This window comes from Salvelinus alpinus, chromosome 22 (genome assembly GCF_045679555.1).
Source record: "Salvelinus alpinus chromosome 22, SLU_Salpinus.1, whole genome shotgun sequence".
Classification (NCBI taxonomy): Eukaryota; Metazoa; Chordata; class Actinopteri; order Salmoniformes; family Salmonidae; genus Salvelinus; species Salvelinus alpinus.
In genome coordinates, this window is record NC_092107.1 from 40,197,891 (window position 1) to 40,217,931 (window position 20,041).

A 20,041-nucleotide genomic window follows, 5' to 3' on the forward strand; every position below is an offset into this window, starting at 1 on the left:
GGCTTGATAATCACCAGCGCCGAAATTTGAAAGAGTAGACTTCTTAGCACTTCGAAAGTAGACTTCTTAGCACTTCGAAACACAAAGTTGTTTTGGTAAGCGGGTGCTACCTAGATTTTGGTATTTTCGAGACGGAATTGATAAATGTTTTCTACATATAGCTAGCTAATTGCAAAGGTAAGACATACTTCTGCTCGTTAATAATGGTTTAATTAACAAGCTACTGTAACGTTTAGTTTGCTAGTCTCACTGCCAGTGTTAGCTAGTAGCTAACGTTAGCACTGAGAGTGACGTTAGCTCGCTAGCCGTTAGGTAGTAACCAGAAATTCCTTTCTTTAATTTCTGACACCTCCTGCTTAAAACCCAAAAAGTCAGAAGGATCGTGAGGCCCCGCTTTCACGGTCTGTATTCATACTGAAAATCAAGATCAAGCGAGCTTTTGCCCTTCTGCTCCACGGGAGGTTTCTGTCCTCCCTGAGCTCGCCTTAGGACTTAAGTACCACTTATAGCTGTCGAGTAGCTAGCTAACGTTAGCTATTAACCAGAGACCTTTTTGAGATTCCTTTCTCTAAGTAACTAGTTACTTTATCGTTAGGTAGCTAGTAACGTTACACCTTCAAATTAGAGGATTCGGCTATTTCAGCACACAGCCAGTAATTTCCATAGATTAACATTGGCAGTAGAATGGCCTTACTGAACCGCTCAGTGACGTTCAATGTGGCACCCTCATAGGATGCAACATGTCCAACTAGTAAGTTCCTCAAATTTCTGCCCTGCTGGAGCTGCCCGGGTCAATTGTAAGTGCTGTTATTGTGACGTGGAAACATCTGGGAGCAAAAATGGCTCAGCTGCGAAGTGGTAGGCCACACAAACTCACAGAACGTGAGTGCTGAAGCGCGTAGCACATAAGTCAACTGTCCTTGTTTGCAACACACACTAATGAGTTACAAACTGCCTCTGGAAGCAAGGTCAGAACAAGAACTGTTCGTCGCGAGCTTCATGAAATGGGTTTCCATGGCTGAGCAGCTGCACAGAAGCCTAAGATCACCATGCGCAATGCCAAGTGTGGAGTGGTGTAAAGCTCGCCGCCATCGGACTCTGGAGCAGTGGAAAAGAGTTCTCTGGAGTGATGAATCACACTTAACCATCTGGCAGTCCGACGGATGAATCTGTGTTTGGTGGATGCCAGGAGAACGCTACCTGCCCCAATGCATATTGCCAACTGTAAAGTTTGGTGGAGAAGGAATAATGGTCTGGGGCTGTTTTTCATGGTTCGGCCTAGGCCCCTTAGTTTCAGTAAAGGGAAATCTTAACGCTACAGCCTAAAATGACATTCTAGATGATTCTGTGCTTCCAACTTTTTGGAAACAGTTTGGTCAAGGCGTTTTCCTGTTTCAGCATGACAATGCCCCCATGCACAAAGCGAGGTCCAAACAGAAATAGTTTGTCAAGATCGGTGTGGAAGAACTTGGCAGGCCTGCACAGAGCCCTCACCTCAACTCCATCGAACACTGCGAGCCAGTCCTAATCGCCCAACATCAGTGCCCGACCTCACTAATGCTCTTGTGGCTGAATGGAAGCAAGTCCCCGCAGCAATGTTCCAGCATCTAGTGGAAAACCTTCCCAGAAGAGTGGAGGCTGTTATCGCAGCAATGTTCCAGCATCTAGTGGAAAACCTTCCCAGAAGAGTGGAGGCTGTTATAGCAGCAAAAGGGAGACCAACTCCATAATATTAATGCCCATGATTTTGGAATGAGATGTTTGACGTGCAGGTGTCCACATACTTTTGGTCACGTAGTGTAGTTGGAGTTGCTGATAGCTTATGATAGCAAGCTAGCTTCTCAGACTGAGCGCTCTTCTTTCTTCCATACAGTGGAATGATTGATACTAATGTCTGTCTGTTTTCCATGATCTAGTGAGCAGCAAAGATGGTGCTTCACCTTGATAAAGAGCATGCACTGTTGGAATGGGTAAGTCTGCTTTGTTTTCTGTGGTCGTAACCAATATAAGCTCTAAGTATGTCTTGCTAAATTTGAATACTTATTTTTTTCGTCACTAGGTTAACCACCTGAATGTGGACCTCCCGGTGCGGAGCATCAACGATTTACAGGATGGCATTTTGTTGATGAAGCTCGTCTATAAACTGTGAGTAAAAACAATGTTCCGTAATAGCTTAGAACCATAGATATTTGTCCTCGTCTGGATTTCGCTGACTTGGTAGTTTGCTTCTTCTCTGCTGTAGTAGCTTCTTATGTTGGTCATTGACGTCTGTGATTCTGACAGGAGAAAGGAAGAGCCCGCTAAGTCCTATTTGGACCAGCATGTCCAGGAGAGGCTGAAAGTGGTCTCTGACTTCCTGCAAGGTGAGTCACACTCACTGATCACTAGTCATGGTGGGGTGTAGTTTTCCCCCACAGACACATGGCTAATAGTCCTGCCGTTGTGTTTTTCCAGGTGACTGCAGGTGCAGCACGGAACGGGGAGCTCTCATCTCCTGGGACAACATCAGCAATGGCCTAAACCTGGAGGTGGAGTTATCCAAGGTATTAGGTTCATACACCTGGGTTTTATTCACTGACCAAATGTGATCTCGAGCCCTAGTATACATCATGAATTAATGGATGGAATGCTCAGAGGCCACTGCATTGTGTTGATGGATGGAATGCTCAGAGGCCACTGCATTGTGTTGATGGATGGAATGCTCAGAGGCCACTGCATTGTGTTGATGGATGGAATGCTCAGAGGCAACTGCATTGTGTTCAGCTCTACACTTGACCCAACTCTCTCTCAAAGCAAAGTTTATTGGTTACATGCATAGAATACATGGTGTAAATGATACAGTGAAATGCTTAATTGCAAGCTCTCCTCAACAGTGCAATATACATTTTATCAAAAAATAATTATGTAGTACAAAAATAAAACAAATAGTAATGTTTGGAAATGTATACACCCAGTAAGAATATACAGTACTATAGACTATGAAATGTGCTGAGTTCATGATCCAGCCCATCTCTAACCTGTTATGAGAATTAAGTTCTTTAACCAATTAAATTACTCAGTCTGCTATATCAGGATTTGTAGGATACTGATAGAAATAAAAACAGACAGCGGCCCAGTCTACAATAGTCAAATGTTTATTCACGGAACGTTCTCCCGATCATTACATGTACATTGGTTTATATACCTCTCATTTCATCATAAATGTCCCTCTAATACAATGATAATATAGTTTACAAGTCCTTCTCATATATTGCCTGCCACCTGTTGTACAATCTACTACAAGCCCAAGGTCTCTCCCCTCCCTGGTTGGGGAGACTTCCTTCCCTGTTATCAGTTCCACAGTGGTCACAAGTTGTCTGCCACAGTTCCTTGCCTACCAACAGTCCCTCTTTCTCATGGACAAACATGACTCATCAGACAGGATATCATTCTGTTAGTTATAATTCTACGTTAAATGTATACATAATTTAGTCATTATTCATAAAATTCCCATCTCTAACCCAGATCCCTGGGTGGCCTGTTTTATACTTTGTGTTTTTCTCAGGTGCTTGTGCTCCTGTACTACCATAGTGTGATCAACAACCATGTTGACCTGAACCAACTGGAATACAAGTTTGAGGTAGGAGGGTCCTTGTGCTCTTAGTGGTATGCCACGAACTTACATTTTTCTTGTTGCCCGATAGCAGTGCAATTTATGTGACTAACTTCTGTTTTTCTTCCCTAAGGTTGAGCTTGCCTCCATGCTCCGCTTTGTATTGGACAATGAGAATAGCCTCTACTTGAGTGAGAACTTGGAGAAATATCTAAGGAAGAAGCGTAAGCCTTGACTCACATGTTTCAGGTTACGTTCAACAATTCACCTTATGGTTGCAGTACAGAAACACGCATGCTCTTTCTCTCTCAGCCCTGTTTAGTTTCAACAGTGACATCTCCAGTACCTCCTCATCCTCCTTGTTCAACGACGAGTCCCCAGTCTTCCATCGCAGAAAGAAGATTGGTTCAGTTCAGTTTCTGGACCTACAAACTGTTGCGTCCTCGTCTGTCAGGTATTACTCTGTCGCTCCATCTCTCCTCTGTTAGCGCTCACTCGTTCCTCTTCTAGTATCCTACCTATGGTATCCTAGCTACGGCCCTAGTGAGTTACTAGTCTAGAACAGATGATGTTTGCTAGCTGGTCTAATGATCTGTATGCTGGGTGGGAACACTGATCTGTGTGAGTAACCGGTGCCTTTTCCTGTTTTCTCCCACCCGCCTGTGCAGTTCTCCCCTGCAGGATGTGATGAACACTCCTCAGTTCCAGCTGAAGAAGCTGCAGAGGCAGCTGCGTCAGGAGAGAGACATGAGGGATGAGCTGGAGAAAGACCTGACCACCAGCGCCACCACCCTCACCCAGAGAGGTACCTACCTACCTGGCTCTGTCTGATTTTTAATAAGGATGTACCTGCTCTTTCACCACTACCTCCTCTGGATTCTTACTGTTCCTGCTGATGAGTTCTGGCTGAACTTGGGATATTGTTAATTATCAGGTATCCTATTGAAATATTCAATGATATAGTCTAGGGTTTACACCAGATGTTAATGGTTATCTGTAGGAGGAATTGGAACGCTGACTGCGAGCATTGGGTGATTAAACTTGGTTGGAGCTTTCATAGTGCCCGTCGATTTCTTACTCTGATATTTAGAACCTAACACTGCTCTTTCACCCTCCTGTAGAGAGTCAGATCTGTCAGCTGCAGCACCGTATTGAGAAGCTGCTGAGGGAGCAAGCTGAGCAGGAGCAGGAGCCCCGGGATGAGCTACAAGAACTGCACAGCAAGAACGAGGGGTAGGAAGGGAGAGAGAGAGAGGGGAGGGTCACGGTCATGCTGAGGTAATGCTAGGTGTGTGTAACGGCATTCTCTACTAGGCTGCGGACCCGTCTCCATGAGGTGCTGAAGGAGTGCCAAGCGTTAAAGACCAACTCATCTCAGATGGAGCGGAAGGTGGATAGCCTGACAGAGGAGAATGGCACCCTTTCTGCCCAGGTGAAGGACTCTCCTTGTACACGTTTCCTTCAAGGCCCACTGCAGGAAAACATTAGATTTTCCACACTATGAGGTTGTGAAACTTATAAAACCCTTTTAGTGTGAGAGCTGTTTGATAAGACCGCCTGAAATTCCAGCCTGTTTTGGTGGGATGGAGTTTTGGCCTGACAGGTGACCTCACCAGAAGGTATAAGTTAATGGACCAATAACAACACAGAGAGTTTCAAAACCTCTGGCAATAACAGCTAGTTTTCAGGTTGCATATCCCTCCCTTTAAGCTTGTCCAATTAGACCCCTCACTCAAACCACTCCCAGACAGTCCTAGAAAAATGATTGCTTGAGAAATTGGTCTTTGCTAATGAGCTATTTTGGTTTATTTTTTTAACCATTTTAATAGAAAAAATAATAACATGAAGGTACTAAATTGTTACTCAGAAAAGGTTTGATATTGAGATAACAGCTGCAATTTAACCTTTTAAATCAAGTCATGAAGACCATACACAGCCTATAGGGATTTACTAACTGACAACTGTCTCATCATTTGTGTGTGTCAGATGCGTGAAGTGATTGCTCGGTTGGCGAGTGCTGAGGCTGAGGTGGACAGGCTGACTGAGGCTCAGGACTCTGCTCAGGGGGAGTGGAGCAGCAGACACTGCCACCTTCAGGCTGAACTCAACCAGGCCACTGCTCAGAAGGTGAGGCCTATAGAACAGGTCCCATATTCATGAAGCGTCTCCGAGTCGGAGTACTGATCTTGGATCAGTTTTGCCTTTGTACAACACAGTGACTAAAATTATACTTGGACAGAGGGGGCCTGCTTCTAGATCAGCACTCGGAGACGCTTTATGACAAGAGGCCCCAGAATATCTCAATTTGTGCTTGCTCTTTTTACGTTCTCTTCCTTCTTCTTTCTGTCTGTTAGGAGTGTCTGAGTGAACAGATGCTGATCCTGCAGAGCAAGATCTCCTCTCTAGAGGACGAGCTGAGTAAAGCCAAAATGCAGGAAAAAGGAGAGGTTATGGGCCCTATCTTGGAGGTTAGCATTTACCCAGATACTTAAAGCTGAACCAATTGTCACAATGTTCAAGGGTTACATTACATCCAACGTTTAGTTTCAGTGTTTTCAACCACACGTCCTTCCTTGTTTACCCCCACAGTGGGAGCAGCTGAAACAGGAGCTGGCTGATGCCACCCTCAGGCACGCAGAGTGTGAGTGCACCATCGCCCGTCTGAAGGGGGAGAAGGAGCAGGCTGCCACCCTGCATGCCCAGGAGAGGGCCTCGCTACAGGCAGAGAGCCAGAGACTGCAGGTCCTGGTGACTGAGCTCCAGGAAGCCCTGAGTGCTCTGCGCGCTGACAGAGAGGCTCTGGAGTTGGCCTCCAAGGAGGAGAGGGAGTCCCTGACTGCCCAGCTCCACACCCTGACTGCTGAGGTGGCCAGCCTTACCCAGACTGTACAACAAAGGGAGCAGGAGGTGAAGGCGCTGGGGGAGGAGGTGCAGCAGGAGTGCATGCAGAGAGGGGAGCTGAACCTGGCTATGGAGCGGCAGGAGAGGGAGGCCAGAGAGGAGATCCAGGAGCTGACCAGCCACGTGGACACCATGGGTGCCTCTCTGAGGAAGGCTGAGGAGGAGGTGCAGGTCAGGGAGAAGCAGCTTACCAGGCAGCAGCAGGAGAGCGCTCTACAGAGGGAGGTCTTACAGGAGGAGATGGCTGCATCTGAGAAAGCGTTAAAAGAGCTGAAGGAGCAGGAAGAGGCCGTTAGAGAGGAGGCCACTCGACTGCACCAGGAGATAACTACACATGCTACGGACCTCTGCAGCCTGAGGCAGGAGCACACTGCTCTGCAGGAGCAATTGGCTAGGCAGCAAGAGGAGATCTCCCTAGAAAAGGAGGCACAGTCCGCAGCCCACAGGGAGAAGGAAGCGGTGAAGGAGGAGCTCTCTCAACTCCAGGATGAGGTGAGGAGCCTGGGGGAACAGATGGCCCAGCTGGAGGAGGCTCAGAGGGAGAAGGAGCGTCTCCTCCTCCAGTCCACAGAGAACATAGAGACCCTCCAGACAGAGAGAGCCGCTGCCTCGTCCCTCGCTGAAGCCAAAGACCTGGAGCTCAGCAGCCTGAGAGAGGAGGTGAGGGCCAGGGAGGAGCAGCTAGCCATGCAACAAGAGGAGTACCGCTTACAGCAGGAGGAGCTACAGGAGGAGCTTGCAGCTCAGGAGAATGAAATCAGTAACATGAGAGAGCGGCTCGCTGGCCTGATGGACCAGATCTCTCTGCTGAAGGAGGTGTGTCAGGAGGGCAAAAACATGGAGGCCCTGAGAGAAGAGCACACTGCCCAGTTGGAGCAGCTGCGGCTAGTGAAGGAGCAGGTCGAAGAGGTCCAGGAGAGGAATGAGGAGACCTCGGCAGCTCTCAGGGAGAAGGAGTCGTCTCTCAGGGAGAAGGAGGAGAGCCTCCGGAGGCTGGAGGAGGAGCTACAGTCCACCACCTCTCTGGCCTCCCAGAGACGACAGGAAGAACTGACCTCACTCAAGGAGGAAGTCATCTCGCTGCAGGAGGGGGTGGAGAGGAGGCGTGCAGCGGAGGCCCTGGCAGTTGAGGAGGCGAGGGAGGTGGCTAGGGAACAGGAGTCTAAACGTATGGAACTGGAGGAGAGCGTGTCAGCCCTACAGCAGCAGCTGGACTCAGCCATCCAGGACAATGATATGAAGAGACAGAAGTGTGAGAGGCTGGAGCAGGACCTGGAGCAGAGAGGAACACGGGTGGAAGAGCTGAGGCAGCAGGAGGATGGCGCCAGACTGGAGGCCACTCGACTCCACCAGGAGATCTCTACACATCTCAGCCATCTGGAGGTAGTGCAGAGGGGGAAGGAGGAGCTAGCCAGGCAGCAGGAGGAGCTGAGAGGGGAGGTGTCCCTCCATCAGCAGAGAGCTTCAGTGCTCCAGCAGAGCCTGGAGGAGCAGGAGATCGCTATGAGAGTGTTAAAGGAGCAGACGGAGAGCACCAGAGAGGAGGCCACTGTGAAGATGGAGGCCCTACAGGCTCAGCTGGAGGTAGTGTCATCTCTGGCCGCAGCTAAAGACCTGCAGCTCAGCACTCTGAGAGAGGAGGCCACTGCCTTACAGGAACAACTAGCTAAGAGGGAGCAGGAGATCTCCCTTCAGAAGGAGGTGCTGCAGGAGGCCCAAGGGGAGAAGGAGTCAGTGGAGGCACTGAGAGAGGAGCTGGCCAGGCAACAGGAGGAGCTGAGAGAGGAGCTAGTCCTCCAGCAGCAGAGAGCTCAGTCCTTAGAACAGAGCCTGGAGGAGCAGCAGGAGGCCCTGAAAGAGCTGACCGTGAAGGAGGAGAGAGCCAGAGAGGAGGCCACTCAACTCCGCCAGGAGATCTCCACACATCTCAGCCGTCTGGAGGAGGTGCAGAGGGGGAAGGAGGAGCTGAGGGAGCAGGAGGGAAAAGCAAGAGAGGAGACAACTGTGAAAATGGAGGCCCTACAGGCTCAGCTGGAGGTAGTGTCGTCTCTGGCCGCAGCTAAAGACCTGCAGCTCAGCACTCTGAGAGAGGAGGCCTCTCTACTCTGCCAGGAGAACACCAAACGGGCAGCTGATCTAAAGGACGTGCAGTGGGAGAAGATTCGTATGGAGAGCCTGTTGAACGAGGAGCACAGAGCCTTACAGGAGGAACTGGCCAAGGAGCAGGAGGAGCTGAGGGGACAGGTGTCCCTCCACCAGCAGAGAGCTGCAGAGCTCCAGCAGAGCCTGGAGAAGAAGCAGGAGGCCCTTAGAGAGCTGAAGGAGCAGCTTGTCCAGCAGCAGGAGGACAGCTCCCTACAGAAGGACTTGCAGGAGGCCCAGGCTGCAGCCCTCCAGGAGGAGGTGGTAGACGCTCTGAGAAGGGAGATGACCCTCCACCAGCAGAGAGCTTCAGTGCTCCAGCAGAGCCTGGAGGAGCAGGAGGTCGCTATCAGAGAGCAGGAGGAGAAGAGCACAGAGGAGGCTACTCTGAAGATGGAGGCCCTCCGAGCAGCTAAAGACCTGCAGCTCAGCACTCTGACAGAGAAGGCCACTACCTTACAGGAGCAGCTAGCTAAGAGGGAGCAGGAGATCTCCCTTCAGACGGAGGCGCTGCAGGAGGCCCACATGGAGAAGGAGTCAGTGGAGGCACTGAGAGAGGAGCTGGCCAGGCAACAGGAGGAGCTAGTCCTCCAGCAGCAGAGAGCTCAGTCCTTAGAACAGAGCCTGGAGGAGCAGCAGGAGGCCCTGAAAGAGCTGACCGTGAAGGAGGAGAGAGCCAGAAAGGAGGCCACTCTGAAGATGGTGGCCCTCCAAGCAGCTAAGGACTTGGAGCTCAGCACCCTGAGACAGGAGGCTACACAACTTCGCCAGGAGATCTCCACACATGTCAGCCACCTGGAGGAGGTGAAGAGCGAGGGCCCCCTGAGAGAGGAGCACACTGCCTTACAGGAGCAGCTGGCCAAGCAGCAGGAGGACAGCTCCCTACAGAAGGACTTGCAGGAGGCCCAGGCTGCAGCCCTCCAGGAGGAGGTGGTAGACGCTCTGAGAAGGGAGGTGACCCTCCACCAGCAGAGAGCTTCAGTGCTCCAGCAGAGCCTGGAGGAGCAGGAGGTCGCTATGAGAGAGCAGGAGGAGAGAGCCAGACAGGAGGCCACTCTGAAGATGGAGGCCCTCCAAGCAGCTAAAGACATGCAGCTCAGCACAATGACAGAGAAGGCCACTACCTTACAGGAGCAGCTAGCTAAGAGGGAGCAGGAGATCTCCCTTCAGACGGAGGCGCTGCAGGAGGCCCGCATGGAGAAGGAGTCAGTGGAGACACTGAGAGAGGAGCTGGCCAGGCAACAGGAGGAGCTAGTCCTCCAGCAGCAGAGAGCTCAGTCCTTAGAACAGAGCCTGGAGGAGCAGCAGGAGGCCCTGAAAGAGCTGACCGTGAAGGAGGAGAGAGCCAGAAAGGAGGCCACTCTGAAGATGGTGGCCCTCCAAGCAGCTAAGGACTTGGAGCTCAGCACCCTGAGACAGGAGGCTACACAACTTCGCCAGGAGATCTCCACACATGTCAGCCACCTGGAGGAGGTGAAGAGCGAGGGCCCCCTGAGAGAGGAGCACACTGCCTTACAGGAGCAGCTGGCCAAGCAGCAGGAGGACAGCTCCCTACAGAAGGACTTGCAGGAGGCCCAGGCCACAGTCCTCCAGGAGAGGGAGGCTAAGGAGGCACTGAGAGGGGAGGTGTCCCTCCACCAGCAGAGATCTGCAGAGCTCCTGCAGAGCCTGGAAGAGCAGAAGGTTGCTATGAGGGAGGATCTAGTCATGCAGAAGGAGGAAGGGCAGGCAGCAGGCCAGGTGGAGAAGGAGGCTCTGTTAACCCGGGCGCTCCAGGCAGAGCAGAACCAGAGCGAGCTGGAAGGGAGCATGGCTGAGCTGCGAGCCCAGGCAGAGAGCAGAGAAAGTGGCCAGAGACAACAGCTGGATGCCCTGCTCCTGGACAAGGAGAGGCTGACTGAGGGTAACCAGGTCCTGGAGATGAAATGTAGCGCCGCCCAGAGGCTGGAGGCTGTACTGCAGGCGGAACTGGCCCTGCTGACAGAACAGATGGAGGGAACAGAGTTGGAGAAACAGGTCAGAGATCTACGGGAACAACTTGCTGCCAACACTGAGGTAGTGGACCACTACAAAACACAGGTGAGTCTGACCAGTAAACACACAACACATCTCTGAGCTAACACACACCGCACCCTGGCAGTGGATGGAGTTATTCAGCTTTGTCTTGGAGGTTGAGGTGTGGGATATTTTTGTTCCCAGGTTGAGAAGGCCAAGAGCCACTACTCGGGGAAGAAGCAGCAGCTTGTGGAGTCTCAGGAGCAGGTGACGGAGCTGCAGCGCAGCCTAGAGGTCAGAGAGCATGAGGTCAACGCCGTTACCACAGAGATGAAGCTGCTGCAGAAGGAGCTGGAGAAGACCAGGAGCAAAGAGAAGAGCCTCAGCTCCAAGGTCAACACTCTGGAAGCACAGGTATGTACACATTATCTACCCTCTCAATCAGGTTATATTATGCATTCTATCATACAGTATGTCAGCTTCATATTGACGTGAAACGGACATTATTTGTGTGTTTACAGCTTGCGTTTGCTGACCGTCACCTCCGGGAGCAGAGCCAGGTTCGACCTGAGGGGGGACCAGGCAGGATTGAGAAGATGAGAGGGGGTAGAGAGAGTGTCTATCTGAAAGTCCCCCAGAGCCAGACTCACCAGGAGACCAGCGGCGACAGCCTGGACCTGAGCCTGGACGACTCCCTCAACACTACCACGTAACTCACCTTCTCTTCCGTCACCATCTCCTCTGACCTTGACTTGTAGCTAGGTGACTGGTATACATCTCCCTCTCTCCCTGCCCTGTAGGAGGCCGTTGAGGCCTGACGAGTCCAGTACTCCCCTGGTGCGTAGCTCGGAGCGCGTAGCTGCTAAACGGCGTGCTCTGGGAGGGGATTCACTGGAGACCCTCTACTTCACCCCCATGAATAACCGTCAGATCAGCAGGTAGGTTTAGAACGTGTGTTCAGCACCACTAGTTTAACTGCTACTATATAGACGTTCATCGTGGTTATTCTCCCCAGGAGCAGCACTGAGCGCCGGCTAGAGGGCAGCATCACATCTCTGGGAGAGCTGGCTCTGGACTCAGCCAGGAAGAGACCACCCACCTCCTCAGCTAGACGCCGACGGACCACCCAGGTCATCAACATCACCATGAGCAAGGTGGAGGGAGCACTGGGACACCTCTCACTGCACGTTCTCTCTCTCGCTCACTCTCACCTCTCTCTCTCTCTCGCTCACTTCTCTCGCTCACTCTCACTTCTCACTCTCACTTCTCACTCTCACTTCTCACTCTCACTTCTCACTCTCACCTCTCTCTCTCTCTCGCTCACTTCTCTCGCTCACTCTCACTTCTCACTCTCACCTCTCTCGCTCACTCTCACCTCTCTCGCTCACTCTCACCTCTCTCTCTCTCGCTCACTTCTCTCTCTCTCGCTCACTCTCACTTCTCTCTCTCACTCTCACCTCTCTCTCTCTCGCTCACTCTCACCTCTCTCTCTCGCTACATTCTTGGGAGCACCCTGTATCACCTTTTGGTTTTCAACTCACATCTGTCGGTCTTTTAGGTTGGTTGACGTGCTGAGGAAGACGACTGAATTGCAGCATAGTGAGTGAGATGGTTGACTTCTCCTCTCTCCCCCATATAGAAGACCCCTGGTCGCGGAGGAGCAGGAGGGGATAGTGACAACGAGACGTTCTACAGCCTGGCCTCCGTCCGCTCCCATCCCAACATCACCGGAAGAACACACACCGCACGACCTGTCTCCATGGAGATCTTCCACACACCCGGAGAACCTGCCGTTGCCTTGAGCGATCAGCTCCTCAGTCTCCCTGGATACCGCCGAAGCACCGTCCACGTTGCAGCTCCACAGAGTACGAAGCGTTTACACACGTTCTACAACGAACCCCTTGTCCTTAGCCGATGACACTTCTCCGTTGCCTCCCACTTCTTCCAGGTGTTCCAAGGAGGCACCAAGAGGTTGATTGGCCCAGAGTTTTTACTACAGTATGTTTATGTTCTGCACGTTGTGTAGGTACGGGCCAGTTCTGTGTGGGGGCAGAGAATGAGCCTGAACATGCTGCTGATGACTGGCTACGCATCGCTGAGCTGCAGGCCAGAAACCAGTCCTGTCTGCCTCACCTAAAGAGCAGCTATCCTCTGGAGTCCAGGGTACACCCCCCAGCTCACTGTTACTCTCCATCTAGCCAGCTGTCACTTTCTCAAATGTTTTGCTTGTAATCATCCCATCTCTAAACCCTGCCTCCTCCCCCTTGCAGCCCAGCCTGGGACCGTCCTTTGAGTTCACCGACGATGACCTGCGCATGGGCGACCCCACGGAGACTATCCGTAGAGCCTCTGTGATGCCCGGACAGATTCAGGAGTCTCTGTCATCCCACCGGCTCTCACTCCACCCGGGACCGGCCGACAGCACCACGGCCACCAGGCCAGCCTACGGCTCTCACCGCCTCTCACTGATGCCCCCCAAACCTAAAGCCAGCAGCACCCTGAACAACCAGAACACACACAACCTCAGGGGGAGCAACCTGTCACTCAAACGCTCAGCCAAAGATCAGGAACCAGACACACCTGAGGTGAGGATGGAGGGGAGGTGAGGATGGAGGGGAGGTGAGGATGGAGGGGAGGTGAGGATGGAGGGGAGGTGAGAATGTAGATGTTAATGTGGGGGTTCAATCATTAACCTGTTTTGTTTAATTCTACATTTCCTGAATTGTCTTTTCTCAGGCTAAGAGGATGGCAACCAGCTGTTTCCCGCGCCCTCTTACCCCTAAAGGAGGTCGTTTCAGCTCATCCAACAACCGTCAGCCTCTTAGCCCTGTGAGTCTCTTCCTCTGGACTATAACATGTGGTTTGTTTACTTAGCAGCAATGGTAGTGGCAGGACGTTTTGTTAGCATACTCCAAACAGTAGGCCTAAAACATCCACCCATCCTCTCTGTCAGGCTGAGCGGAGACAGTCCATGGTGTTCTCCATCGACAACACGCCTCGTAAGGCAGCCTCCAAGAGCGGCTTCCTACAGAGAGGCATGAGTAAGATTCGCAGCTCCACGCGTAAATCCCCAGGGAACAAAAGCTCCCGTGTCCCGCGGTCCGGAGATGGGAAGTCTCCCCGCAGTGGAGCCGGGAGTGTGAAGTCCCCTCAGCCGGGAGGGAAGGCACAGAGGAAGTCCCCTCGGACCAACAGCATCAAGTCTCCAGTGAACCCCACCAGCACACGCAAGGTGAGAACCACTTCCTTTCTCCAGACAAGCAGCATATGATCATATGCATACGAGATGATTTGTAGCCACAACGGACATGCTGTTTGACCCCCCCCCCCCGTATCAGACCATGTCTAACTACAGCGGTACGGTGTGTGTTTAGGAACCTGAGGTGTTGGTTGGAAAGCCCATTCATCTGAGCAGGTTTTCTATCAGTTCTGATTCACTCAGCTGCTTCGTTAACACTGGGCTGTGCTGCAGGGGGGTGTCTGTCTGTGGGGGGTCTGTCTGTCTGCGGGGGGGGGGTGGGGGTGTCTGTCTGTCTGCGGGGGGGGGGGGGGTGTCTGTCTGTCTGCGGGAGGGGGTGTCTGTCTGTCTGTGGGGGTGTCTGTCTGTCTGTCTGGGGGGGGGGGGTCTGTCTGTCTGGGGGAAACGTTGGGTGCTCTCTCACTAATGTGTGCTGGTATTATTCATATCACCTGATAGTCCCTTGGGGTTACGGTGTTAGTTTGTGGTGACGTGTTTTCTAAATTCCCTGTTTGCTACATTACACCTGACTGTCTGCAGGGCCGTGTCATTACATGCCATTTGGGAGCACTACTTCCAACGTTTTGACAAAGTTGGCTCATTTCCTCAATGCAGACCTGCTATTCACTTAGGTGTCTGGGTGATTATCCAGTGTGTTCCTCTCTTCTCCCTAATATAACATGTTTTCTCTCTCCACAGATGAACTTCAGGAGGAAGATGTGAACGAACATCTGATCACTCTAAACACGTTTTCTTTTACATAATCTACCAAGAATAATCATTCAATTGTTTTATGTGCAATAACTACAAGTATACTTTCACCGGAGGTTATATTATATTTACTTAGAACGTAGTGCTAATTTGGGTTTTAATAATTGGGTTTCTTTTGAGATTTAAAATCTCAATGGGTTTATTTGACCTCCTAATGATGTAATTGTATTAGTTAAGCCCTGTTCAATGGGGTGGTGAGGTATCCAATACTGTTATAGGTCACCTACTGTACGTGTATACCTGGTACACGGAATCATCATGATGCATCACGCTTTGACTTTATTTAATCTCATCTTCTTTGGCTTTTTAAAGTCTCCCCCCCCTTTTAGCTTTAAAACCTTTTTGTATCATATTTACATGAATTGTCTTTCAAATAAAAAGTATTAAACAATCTGTAAAATATTTAAGGTGATATTTTGTGAAGGGAATTCAACGTTTTACATTATGGCAGTGTGATTTTAATCCCCAAAAAAGGTCTGGATTTAATGCTCAGAAATTCCATAGAGAATGATTTCAATTCTCTGAAAATACTATACGGTCATTAATTTGTGAGTAGGGTATTCTAACTGTATTCGACTGTATAGTTTGGGATTATTTTCAAAGGCGTTTGATTAAATTCTGTCCAGAAAGTCAACCTGCCAGTGTCTTAACTTGGTCTGTAATACAACCTGAATGGTACAAGTACCACCAGGCCGTAGTCAGCCTACCTACCTACTTCAACCCCCTGCCACTTCATTCATTTCACCGACAGCCCCAGAATCTCTTCCCCGTCACAGGAGACTTGTGATTTGAGCCTGTTGGTGGAACCGAAATGGATTCTGATTCCGAGGTGGTGAGATGAGTGGACCAGTATCACTGTCTGTTAGGCCTCTGGAAAACAATTGTTTGAAGGATTTTAGAGTCAGATGAATGAGTCAGTGTGTTATCATGTTTAAACAATAAATGAGTCATTGGAGCTATTTTCCCTTTGGTCTCAATTTTTTTTTTTTAAAGTTGTATTTTGTTGTGACCCCAGGCTGCCTAGCTACCTGGTTAGAGAAACATGTAAGTCTTGTTACAGCTAAAGGCTGTTAGCAGACTCATAACTGGCAGGGTGTTTTCAATAGTGCCTTTCCAGGTCCAAATGTCATTTTGGGAAACCAACCACAGCCTATGCAATTTAGTAATACACGTTTAAAGAAAAGTGAATCGGTTTTATTTGCTGTCAGGATCCTGCAGGGGAGCTGGAACCAGGAGAGATATCCCTCTAGTTATGGCTTCCGTGGAGAAGAGGACGAGAACATCAGAGGCTCAGAGCTTTTCTGGTAAACTGGAACTACACAACTCAAAATCACATTTATTTATATAGCCCTTCTTACATCAGCTGATATCTCAAAGTGCTGTACAGAAACCCAGCCTAAAACCCCAAACAGCAAGCAATGCAGGTGTAGAAGCACGGTGGCTAGGAAAAACTCCCTAGAAAGGCCAGAACCTAGGAAGAAACCTAGAGAGGATCCAGGCTATGAGGGGTGGGCAGTCCTCTTCTGGCTGTGCTACACAACTCTTCACCACTCACACTATGCTATCACTGGGTATTACACACATACTGGCTACATAGCTGATGCCTGCTGGACTGTTCATTTATCACGGTACTCCACTTTGTTAATTTTTTGTTTATCTGTCAGCCCTAGTCCCGAACTCAGGCCCTGGGTGTAGTTAACCGACCCTCTGCCCATTCATCGCCATTTTACCTGTTGTTGTCTTAGCAGATTAGCAGTTGTTGTTTTACCCGTTGTCTTAGCTAGCTCTCCCAATCAACACCTGTGATAGCTTTATGCCTCGCTTTATGTCTCTCTCAAATGTCATTATGCCTTGTACACTGTTGTTTAGGATAGTTATCATTGTTCTAGTTTACTGCAGAGCAACCTAGTCACACTCTACATGCCTCAGATACCTCTCACACATGCGGTGACCTCACCCTGTATAACCAGTGTGTCCAGAGATGCAACCTCTCCTGGGCTTATCTCCACTGTACCCGCACCCCACCATACCCCTGTCTGCACATTATGCCCTGAATCTATTCTACCACGCCCCGAAATCTGCTCCTTTTATTCTCTGTCCCCAACGCACTAGACGACCAGTTTTGATAGCCTTTAGCCGTACCCTCATCCTATGCCTCCTCTGTTCCTCGGGTGACGTGGAGGTTAACCCAGGCCCTGCGTGTCCCCAGGCACTCTCATTTGTTGACTTGTGTAATCAAAAAGGCCTTGGTTTTATGCATGTTAACATCAGAAGCCTCCTCCCTAAGTTTGTTTTACTCACTGCTTTAGCACACTCCGCCAACCCTGATGTCCTTGCTGTGTCTGAATCCTGCTACAGTCACACCCTGTTAGTGCACTGCTTACTACAGTCTGCTCTTTTGCACACCAGTATTTCTACTTGCACATCATCATCTGCTCATCTATCACGCCAGTGTTAATCTGCTAAATTGTAATTACTTTCGCTACTATGGCATATTTATTGCCTTACCTCCTCACGCCATTTGAACACACTGTATATAGACTTTCTTTTTTCTCTATTGTATTATTGACTGTACGCTTGTTTATTCCATGTGTAACTCTGTGTTGTTGTCTGTGTCGCACTGCTTTGCTTTATCTTGGCCAGGTCACAGTTGTAAATGAGAACTTGTTCTCAACTGGCTTACCTGGATAAATAAAGGAGAAATACAAATAAATCAATAATAAATAACACTAGCAGGTCGTTTCCTGCTTGGCTCATCCCAATGTTGCCATAATCTAGGAAGTTACTTTTAAAGGTTTGACAAATCCTCCTCCCCTCCATTCTCCTGTCCTGATGTTGTCCTAACGTTGTGGTAATGTTCAAAAAAATAAATAATCAAGTTTATTTTATATAGCCCTTCGTACATCAGCTAATATCTCGAAGTGCTGTACAGAAACCCAGCCTAAAACCCCAAACAGCAAGCAATGCAGGTGTAGAAGCACGGTGGCTAGGAAAAACTCCCTAGAAAGGCCAAAACCTAGGAAGAAACCTAGAGAGGAACCAGGCTATGAGGGGTGGCCAGTCCTCTTCTGGCTGTGCCGGGTGGAGATTATAACAGAACTATGCCAAGATGTTCAAAATATTCATAAGTGACAAGCATGGTCAAATAATAATCATGAATAATTTTCAGTTGGCTTTTCATAGCCGATCATTAAGAGTTGAAAATAGCAGGTCTGGGACAGGTGGCGGTTCCATAACCGCAGGCAGAACAGTTGAAACTGGAATAGCAGCAAGGCCAGGTGGACTGGGGACAGCAAGGAGTCATCATGCCTGGTAGTCCTGACGTATGGTCCTAGGGCTCAGGTCCTCCGAGAGAGAGAAAGAAAGAGAGCCAAGATTTTCAAAATGTTCATAAATGACAAGCATGGTCAAATAATAATCAGGAATAAATATCAGTTGGCTTTTCATAGCCGATCATTAAGAGTTGAAAACAGCAGGTCTGGGACAGGTGGCGGTTCCATAACCGCAGGCAGAACAGCTGAAACTGGAATAGCAGCAAGGCCAGGCGGACTGGGGACAGCAAGGAGTCATCATGCCCGGTTTGCCGTGACGTATGGTCCTAGGGCTCAGGTTCTCCGAGAGAGAGAAAGAAAGAGAGAACGAGAGAATTAGAGAGAGCATACTTAAATTCACACAGGACACTGGATAAGATAGAAGTACTCCAGGTATAACCAACTGACCCTAGCCCCCCGACACATAAACTACTGCAGCATAAATACTGGAGGCTGAGACAGGAGGGGTCAGGAGACACTGTGGCCCCATCAGAAGATGGGGCCACAAGAGAACACACATGTTCTCTTGTTCCTCCAGGGTCCAGCTGATCCGCAATGAGTCGCCAGAGACTGTCTTCACTGAGATCACACACCAGCAGTCTGTGAGCAGGCATCCCTGAGAGGTAACACACACCAGCAGTCTGTGAGCAGGCATCCCTGAGAGGTAACACACACACACCAGCAGTCTGTGAGCAGGCATCCCTGAGAGGGAGCCTTCTTCATAGAGGTAACACACACACAGAGGTAACACACACACATAGAGGTAACACACACAGAAAGGTAACACACACACATAGAGGTAACACACACAGAAAGGTAACACACACAGAAAGGTAACACACACACAAAGAGGTAACACACACATAGAGGTAACACACACACACACACAGAAAGGTAACACACACACATAGAGGTAACACACACACATAGAGGTAACACACACAGAAAGGTAACACACACACATAGAGGTAACACACACATAGAGGTAACACACACATAGAGGTAACACGCACATAGAGGTAACACGCACACACACACACACACACACATAGAGGTAACACACACAGGGGTAACACACACACATAGGGGTAACACACACACAGAGGTAACACGCACATAGAGGTAACACACACACATAGGGGTAACACGCACATAGAGGTAACACGCACATAGAGGTAACACGCACATAGAGGTAACACGCACATAGAGGTAACACGCACATAGAGGTAACACGCACATAGAGGTAACACACACATAGAGGTAACACACACACACACACACAGAGGTAACACACACATAGAGGTAACACACACAGAGAGGTAACACAACACACACACACACACACACACACACACACACACACACACACACACACACACACACACACACACACACACACACACACACACACAGAGGTAACACATAGAGGAAACACACACACAGAGGAAACACACAGAGGTAACACACACAGAGAGGTAACACACAGAGGTAACACACACAGAGAGGTAACACACATACAGAGGAAACACACAGAGGTAACACACACAGAGAGGTAACATACACACAGAGGTAACACACACACAGGGATGAGAGCACCCCCATCCAGGCAGACTCCCCTGAGCCCCCGCCCCCGTCGAGCCTGAGGACCAATCACAGGAAGGGGGGGGATGACGAGCAACAGCCAGACCTGCCCTACATATTCAAGGTGGGTGTGTTTTCATCAATGTGAGTGTGGAGGTAGAAACTGTGTCTGATCTGTCATTCTCTTGCTATGAGAGTATGTGTCAACTCTCCCTCCTCCCTTCCTCTCTCTTGTCTTGCAGAGTTCTCTGACTGCCCTGAGTAGTCCTGAGTTACACCTGTTTAAGCGCCCTCCTTCTCCATGGCTGACCTGGAGGAGAGCGATACGCTGGACCTAGTGGATAAGATGCTGGAGCTCTTCTGTGAAGGCGACCACAAATTTACAGTCACACCCTGTTAGTGCACTGCTTACTACAGTCACACCCTGTTAGTGCACTGCTTACTACAGTCACACCCTGTTAGTGCACTGCTTACTACAGTCACACCCTGTTAGTGCACTGCTTACTACAG

General features: G+C 49.8%; 1 protein-coding gene across 4 annotated transcripts; it reads left to right on the top strand.

Moving 5' to 3' along the window:
* The first annotated feature begins 16 nt into the window (after positions 1-16).
* Positions 17-15,273, top strand: numa1 (nuclear mitotic apparatus protein 1). 4 transcript variants are annotated; one of them, XM_071360072.1, is made up of 25 exons: positions 17-177; positions 1,917-1,970; positions 2,060-2,145; positions 2,284-2,363; positions 2,455-2,543; positions 3,545-3,619; positions 3,726-3,816; positions 3,905-4,046; positions 4,261-4,397; positions 4,714-4,825; positions 4,907-5,024; positions 5,579-5,719; positions 5,947-6,060; positions 6,182-10,714; positions 10,835-11,044; positions 11,152-11,339; positions 11,431-11,568; positions 11,646-11,760; positions 12,270-12,495; positions 12,657-12,793; positions 12,901-13,215; positions 13,367-13,459; positions 13,584-13,862; positions 14,005-14,045; positions 14,568-15,273. In XM_071360072.1, exons 2-25 carry the CDS (start codon positions 1,929-1,931, stop codon positions 14,569-14,571), a joined length of 7,506 nt encoding a protein of 2,501 aa, XP_071216173.1. In that variant the 5' UTR covers positions 17-177; positions 1,917-1,928; the 3' UTR covers positions 14,572-15,273. The 4 variants fall into 4 exon arrangements, with proteins under 4 accessions (XP_071216173.1, XP_071216170.1, XP_071216172.1 ...); XM_071360069.1 differs by having other exon boundaries at positions 18-177; positions 11,646-11,784; XM_071360070.1 differs by having other exon boundaries at positions 71-95; positions 11,646-11,784.
* Positions 15,274-20,041: the final 4,768 nt, after the last annotated feature.